Source organism: Myotis davidii, unplaced genomic scaffold (genome assembly GCF_000327345.1).
Source record: "Myotis davidii unplaced genomic scaffold, ASM32734v1 scaffold287, whole genome shotgun sequence".
Taxonomy (NCBI): domain Eukaryota; kingdom Metazoa; phylum Chordata; class Mammalia; order Chiroptera; family Vespertilionidae; genus Myotis; species Myotis davidii.
In genome coordinates this window covers 97,739-105,801 of record NW_006297658.1, presented here as the reverse complement: position 1 = coordinate 105,801, position 8,063 = coordinate 97,739, and the positions used below count along the sequence as shown (strand labels likewise).

At 41.8% G+C, this 8,063-nt stretch overlaps 1 protein-coding gene across 1 annotated transcript in view; it reads left to right on the top strand.

Moving 5' to 3' along the window:
* ECM2 (extracellular matrix protein 2, female organ and adipocyte specific) overlaps positions 1 to 8,063 on the top strand; it is a 75,760-nt gene that overhangs the window by 19,721 nt on the left and 47,976 nt on the right. Inside the window, 1 exon segment of the mRNA XM_015570196.1 lies at positions 3,853 to 4,165. Within this exon segment, the coding sequence (XP_015425682.1) occupies positions 3,877 to 4,165 (289 nt within the window). The 5' untranslated portion in view covers positions 3,853 to 3,876.

Genomic DNA, 8,063 nt, shown 5'->3' with positions numbered 1-8,063 from the left:
ATAGAGTAGTCTTGGCTGTAGGTCCTTGCTTTTTATCACTTTGAATATTTCCTCCCAATCCATTATGGCCGGCAAAACTGTTGAGAAATCAGCTGACAGTCTTATGGGAGCTTTGTTGTATTTAACTAATTGCTTTTTTTTATGTTTTTAAGATTTTCTATCTTTAACATTTGGTATTTTAATTATGATGTTCCATGGTGTGGGACTCTTTGGGTCCATCTGTGCTTCTGGACTTGTATGTCTATATTTTTTGCCAGGTTAGGGAAGTTTTCAGTCACTATTTCTTCAAATAAGTTTTCAAAGCCCTTACTATTTCTCTTCTCTTTCTGGTACACCTATGAAACAAATGATGTTATTCTTAATATCCCTTAAACTATCCTCTTTTAAAATTCCTTTTGCTGTTCTGATTGAGTGTTTTTCACTACCTTGTCTTCCATAATATATACATTTTCCATCCTCTTTAACCTATTTAACCGATTTTCATCAAGCCTAAAAAGTGATTGGTCTTTATTTCTTTATATATAAATGTGCCTATGCCTCCCTGGACACATACTGATCTGCTTGACATTTTTATTAGCCTTTTGTGTGTGCATGTGTTTCATTTTGGATAATTTCTAGAACTATGTTTTTAAGATCATTCATTTTTTCTGTAATGTCTAGTGTGCTATTCATCCCTTATCATGTAATTTTTTCTCTTTCACATTGTAGTTTTCATCTTTAAAAGTTTGATTTGAATCTCTAGTATATTTCTTCTACCTTTTCAAACACATGAATATATTTATAGTAACTTTTTAAAATATATTTTATTAATTTTTTACAGAGAAGAGAGAGGGATAGAGAGTTAGAAACATCGATGAGAGAGAAACATCGATCAGTTGCCTCCTGCACACCTCCCACTAAGGATGTGCCCGCAACCAAGGTACATGCCTTTGGCTGGAATCGAACCCAGGACCCTTCAGTCCGCAGGCCAATGCTCTATCCACTGAGCCAAACCGGTTAGGGCTATAGTAACTTTTAATAACCTACTTAGTAATCATGTCAGTTGAACCATTTTTGCATTGGTCTCAATAGACTGGTTTTTCTCATCATTATGGGTCAACTCTTCCTGCCTGGGAGCCAGGTAAAAACTCTCAAGCACCATTAGGTGTTCTGGGAAATGGTAAATTACTGCAGATAGTATTGATTCTCTTGGAAATGCTTGTTCAGTGGGATCAATGCCGCTATTAGCTTAGGGTGAATTTTTTCCCCTCTGCTGTGCCAGTGTCCTGAGAACTCTGCCTGATTCTCTATGAAGCAGAGGTTTTCCACTCTGATCGGTGGGCACACAAACGCTGCCGCCCAGGCTTTTTCAAGCCCAGTGATTTTTCCTTCCTGGTAGTTGTTTCTCCAGCGTCAAGCAGTTTATTCATGCAGAGATGCTAGTCAGTACTCAGGTCTCTGGTGGCTTTCTGCGTAGCCCTCACCTTTCTGTACTCTGACCTGCAGACTCTTGCCTCTCTGGTGTCTCCAGGCCTCCAGGTCTGTCTTTTCAACTGAGGCAGACTGTGGGGCTCAGCCGGGGCCCGCCCTGGGCTGTAGCCTAGGAAGGAACTCCCTCTAGGCAATAAGCAGGGGCTCACCTTGGGTTTTGTGCCCCTCACCCCGCCCCTGGATCCCTGTCTTGTGCTGTTCCATGTCTAATATTTGAAAATGGTGTTTCAAGTTTTTGGTCAAATTTTCAGGTGGGAAGGTATATGTGGTCTATTACTCCATCTTGGCTGGCAGTAAAAGTCAGACTTGGTAAGTCTTGTTACCAAATTGGAATGGCTGATAGTTCTCTCAGAAGTGACCATGACCCGTCCTTCAACTTCTCTGGGAGCCGCCCCTTCATGGATCCACTCTGATCACTAGTTGTCTAACTGGCAGGAGTGCTGGTAATGCAGGAATGGAAACCCCCACAAAAGAGTACTCCTATTCTTAACCTCTAGATGATGCACCATATGGCAGAATGGAAAAAAGATGTCAGTGGGGGGAAAATGTCAGGGAATGACATTTGTACAGAGGCAAAGAACCCAGGGTGGCAACCTTTTTTTGCTATGATCATTATAGGTTTTTACGGAGAAGCTCACAATATTTGGCTGGACTTGACACTGGTCATCTCCACTTTATACACATTTGGGTGGTAGGCACTGTCATAGGGAAGGCCTACTTTGCCTCCAGTACACAATCTTCTCTTCAGATGCCCTTGGGGTCCCCATAGCCTTCCTGAGGTTTGGAAGCAGATAGGAGCGCCTGGATGCCACTAGGCCACTCTCACCAGGAAGGCTGAGTCACATGCTTAGAGGGTCACTGGTTACTTCCTCAGGTCCCACCACGGTTGCTGGCTGACAGGCTCTGTGCCACTGCTGGCCCTTTGAGCTCTCAAAGTCCCTCCAGGGCAGTTTGAAGTTTTAATCCTTGTAGCAGCAGCTGGAGCCTTTCCCATCCCTGCCTTTACCAGCCGAAGTGCTGTTTTCTGAAATATAACAGGTTTGTTCTGGTTGACAGAGATGATCGAGGGGGCTGTGAGGAGTGGGACACACTTGGAGGATCCTGGTCCTGAGGAGTGCTGGGGTTTCAGGTTCTCCTCCTCATTCCTTGGCTGCATGCAGAGGGCAGCTGATCAGAGCACTGCCAGGGAGGGAACCTGGGAAGAGTGCAAGGGAGGAACTGCCAGCGGAGGTGAGGGTGGGATGTTACTCGCAGCTCAGACAGAAAACGGACACTGCACAAACCCTCTGCAGGTCAGACTGTGTGGCGGGGTGATCCTCCAACAAAGCCCCTGTAATCACCTTTGAAGGGTTTCTCTTTACCTGTCCCTGCACCTGACTTCACAGAGCCTGGACATCCTGCCCGACGACGACACTACTGTCACAGTCTTCTCACCCAGAGCACTGAGGTGTTTCTCAACCACGCTTCTCAGCTTCCCCACGTGCAGGGCCCTGTGCTGCTCTTGAGACCAGCTAATTAAGAGTTACTTTTGCCCCTTACCTCTTTATAATTGATGCTACTTCCCCTTATTATGATTTTTAAAAATATATTTTTTATTGATTTCAGAGAGGAAGGGAGAGGGAGAGAGAGAAACATCATTGATCGGCTGCCTCCTGCATGCCCCCACACTGGGGATGGAGCCCGCAACCCAGGCATGTGCCCTTGACCAGAATCAAACCGTGATCTCCTGGTTCCTAGGTTGACACTCATCCACGGAGCCATGCAGCAAGGCCCCCATTATTTTTATAGAGTGCAATTATGTCCCTCCCTCAACAATAAAATTATAAAGCTATTAGAGAATAAAGAACAACAAAGAAGAGCAGGGAAAATGGATTTTAGATAGCGTCAGTAACAAAGTGACTTGGCAGACAGGTGGAAAGAAATCTCCTGAGGACCTTGGAAATTCTACAACTCAGTGCTCCAGAGAAGGGCAAGCTGACCCAGGCCCCACGCCTGGCCCACCACCTGTTTTGATAAACAGAGGTTTATTGGCGTAGAGTCACACTCATCCGTGTACAGACTGTCTGCTTTCGTGCTACAATGGCTTTGGGGAGTAGTTATGACAGAGAACATATGACCCGTGAAGCCTAAAATATTTACTGTCTGGTCCTTTATAGAAAAAGTCTGCTCCTGCCTGGTCAGGAAACAAAAATATTAGAAGTCTGATTCTGATGGAAAAATTCTGAATTCTGACTTGGCAATAATACTGAAGCACAGATTCCATATATCATATGTGATATTTCTCAAAGACTGCTGCTGAGGAATATCGGCAATTATTAGTCAGTTTTCAGATGTAAACATTTGGTCATCATTAACTCGGGAATTGTTTCATTCTCATTTTAGAAACTAGATGGTGAAAACGCAAGCATGAAGTTTGCAGGTTTATCTTGTGTCATTCTGCTTATCATTTTCCAAATTGACTTTGTACAAAATGATGAAAGTCCTAGGAAGCAAAGGAGGAAGCTGTATTACAGAAGACTGAAGAAAAGTTCTTCGTCTAACCACAGGTCCAGCAGACAGCCTAGAATTCAGCAAACAACAGTGGTGATGCCAGCATCGGCACTTCCCGTGGTTAACTTGCATTCTAGCACCGAGGAGGAGTTTGAATCCTTTTTAAGTTTTCCTGGAGTAGAATCGAGCTACAATGTGCTACCAGGTAAGAAAACAGTGAGAGAGAGAGAGAGAGAGAGAAAGAGAGAGAGAGAACCTCCATGAAGATAATTTTTAAAAATAAAACTTATCTTTTGGTTTAATCTACGAATAAATTTTGAATTAATTTTAAAAATCATGCATAGAATCCATTTATAAAAGTATTGGAAAATAGATAAAGTAATTAGTTGTCCTACAACTATATTTATAAAACCATAGTTACTATTTTGTTTTATTTCTTTCTAGCCTGTTTACTATGCAATGTATTTTAGTTGTAATCATAACAAAGATAATATACATATAAATTTGTAAACTGCTTTTAACTTTCTATATTACCTAAGATATAGAAATAAATGATACAGATGATTCTATAAAAATGAATATTAATTTTAAATCAATTTTTTCAACAAAAATGGAATTAAGCTATTTTATTTTATATAGACTAAATTACTGAAGTTTTTTATAATTTCATTAAAAAATTATTTTCATTTATTTCAGAGAGGAAGGGAGAGGGAGAGAGAGATAAAAACATCAACAATGAGAGAGAATCACTTATGTTCCTGCAGGCCCCACACTGGGAATCAAGCCCATAACCCAGGCATGTGCCCTGATTAGGAATCGAATCGTGACCTCCTGGTTCACAGGTCAATGCTCAACCACTGAGCAACACCAGCAGGCCTAAATTATTGAATTTTTAAAGGCTGGAAAGACTGGAAATTCTGTAAAATATTTCAACTAGCCATTTTTAAGAACACTTTAGTATAATGATTTCAAAGTCCACATTTTTGCAGATTTAGAAGAAAAAAAATAATCATATTGTACAGATTACCTTTACATAAAATTTCAAAAGACGTAAGGCAATAACACCACATAATATTCTGTGGCCAACACTTCATATATTGTCTCAAGGAAACCAAATGCTTCTACATGATGGATGGTATTTCTACGAAGTTAACGGAAATAACAAAATGTCCATGAACATATACAACTTAGGTCACATTTACAGGATGACCAGGAAAAGTCAAAGGCATGATGCTGACACTGTCCCCAGCTGCTCAAGCGTGAGGAGCCCCGCGTCCCTAGCGAAGAGGACCGGCACCCACCACTGGCAGCGCAGTGGTGGAGAGCAGTGTGCGTGATGTGATCTCAAAGCTGCTTACAAATATGTAATGGAGGCAAGTTTGCGTAAAAACACATAGATATATATAAACATTTCTCAATTGTCTTAAAATGCTTTCCAGTGGTTTTATAGCACTTTTTAAAAAATTGCAGCTAAATGAAATAATAAAAAACTTACCATTTTAACATTATAAAGTGTACAATTCAGTGGTACTTAGTAAACTCACAATGCTGTGTAACAATGATCGCTACCTAGTTCCTGACCAAAAGGAAATTCCAAAATATTAAGCAGTCATTCCCCCTAACCCAGCCCTGGCAACTACTGAACTGTCTCTAAAGTTTTCAAACTCTGGATACTTCATATGAAAGGAGTCATCTGCAGCCATTGGTGTCTGGCTTCTTCCATGTTAGTATAATGATTTCAAAGTTCATCCATGTTGTAGCATGTGTCAGAACTTCATCCTTTTTATGGCTGAATAATATTCCATTCTACAGATAGACCACATTTTGTTTCTCCATTCATCTGTTGATTGACAACTAACTTTTGGCTACTGTGAATAGCAAGCTATAAACGCCTGTAAACAAGTTTCTATTTGAACTCCTGTTTTCAATGTTCTTGGGTATATAGAAGTGGAACCTAGAAGTGGAACATGGGGTACCTAGGAGCTGGGACATATGGAAATTCTATGATTAATTTATTGAGGAACCACCAAATGTTTTCAACAAAGTGACAGACACCATTTTATATACCTACAAGCAATGTTCAAAGATATCAATTTCTCTGTACCCTTGCCAACATTTGTTATTTTCCATTTTTAAAAATATAGCCATTTTGTGGATATGAAGTTTTATTTTACTGTGTATTTCTCTAATGACTAATGATGTTGACCATCTTTTTATGTGCTTATTGTCCATTGTACATCTTCTGAGAAATGTCTATTCAAGTCCACTGCTCAATTTTTTTAAAAATATATTTTATTGATTTTTTACAGAGAGGAAGGGAGAGAGATAGAGAGTTAGAAACATCGATGAGAAACATCGATCAGCTGCCTCCTGCACACCTCCTACTGGGGATGTGCCTGCAACCCAGGTACATGCCCTTGACCGGAATCGAACCTGGGACCTTTCAGTCCGCAGGCCGACGCTCTATCCACTGGCCAAACTGGTTTCGGCCATTGCTCAATTTTTTAATTGGGTTGTCTTTCTGTTGTTGTTATGAGAGTTCTTTATGTATACTGTGGCTATTCGGCCTTTATTAGAGAATGATTTGCAAATATTCTCTGCCATTGTGTATGCTGTCCTTTTACTTTCTTGATCATGTCCTTTGACGTATCAACATTTAATTTTGTTAAAGTCCAATTTATCTGTTTTTTGTTGCTGGGCTTTTGGAATAATATCTAAAAACCCACAGTCATGAAAATTTACATCTATGTGTTCTTCTATGAGTATTGTAATTTTGGCACTTATATGTATGTCTTTGATCCATTTGAGTTCTTATATTTGGAGTGAGGTAGGGGACAACTTCATTCTTTTGCATATGGATGTCCAGCTGTCCCAGCACCATTTGTTAAAGAGACTATTTTTTCCCCAACTGAACGGTCTTGGCCCTCTTGTCAAAAATCATTTGACCAGAGATTAAAAATGGCAGCAGAGGAGGAGAAACCAAGATGGCGGCATAGGTAAACACTGAAAATTGCTGCCTCGCACAACAAATTCAAAAATACAACTAAAAGACAAAACAGACATCATCCAGAACCACAGGAAGGCTGGCTGAGTGGAAATTCTACAACTAGAAGGAAAGAGAAAAGCACACTGAGACTCAGAGGAGGCGTAGAAGTAAAGTGTAGTGGTACGGAGGCGCACGTGGAAAGAGCTGGCAACAGAGGGCATGGTTGTCTTTTTCAAGCTCCTGAAGGCCCAACTCCAATTCCGGGCTAGTCTCTGGGGACCCAGACTCATAGTGGGAGAAATTGAACTGTTTGGCATCTGGTAGAACTGGAGGGCGGCTTTCTCTCAGAGGTGCTCGCAGCGATTACCGCGGATCAGTAAGACCTGGGTCCTTTTAGGGCAGGACTGAGGATCAGCCATAGCAGTTTGCTCCACCCTGTTGATTCCCTGAGACTCTGCCCCACCCAAGCTGCCAGCAGAGGCTTTTGTATATGAATGGCCTGACCCTTTGCAATCTAAAATTACCTAACAACCTGCAGCTGGGCCAGAGAGAATCAGATCATCCAAAAGAAGGCCCAAGGCCCCATAGCAGTTTGCATTGCTTCACAGCTGGGCTTCACCTGGGCACCTCCAAACCCCAAACAAAGAAAAGGAATCTGCAGATCTCTCCGTAGCTCCTGCTGGGTAGCCTCAGGCAGAGGCTAAATTAGCACCTCCTTAGAGATCCAAGAGCTAGTGTACCCAGTGGTCAGAGAGGGACCATCCAGATTACACTCAGGGGGCAGACACAGTGAGCATCAAAGCCTCACTGAAGCAAGTCTTTCCCCAGAACGGTGTCTTCAGCATAAAAGTTCTCCCACTGTAGACACAGTTGATTCTCACAGCCAATTGGCCTGGAGATCAATACCTACTAGTGATACCTACAACAATCAAGGCTTAACTACAAGACTGTGCACAAAGCCCACAAAGGGGTACACCAAGAGTGTCCACCTCAGGTAATTGGGGAGACTGAGCCACTGGGCCGTATAGGACACCTAGCACAGAAAGCCACTCTACCAACACAGGGAAGCAGCCAAAATGCGGAGACAAAGAAACAGGTCACGACAGAAATGGAGGAA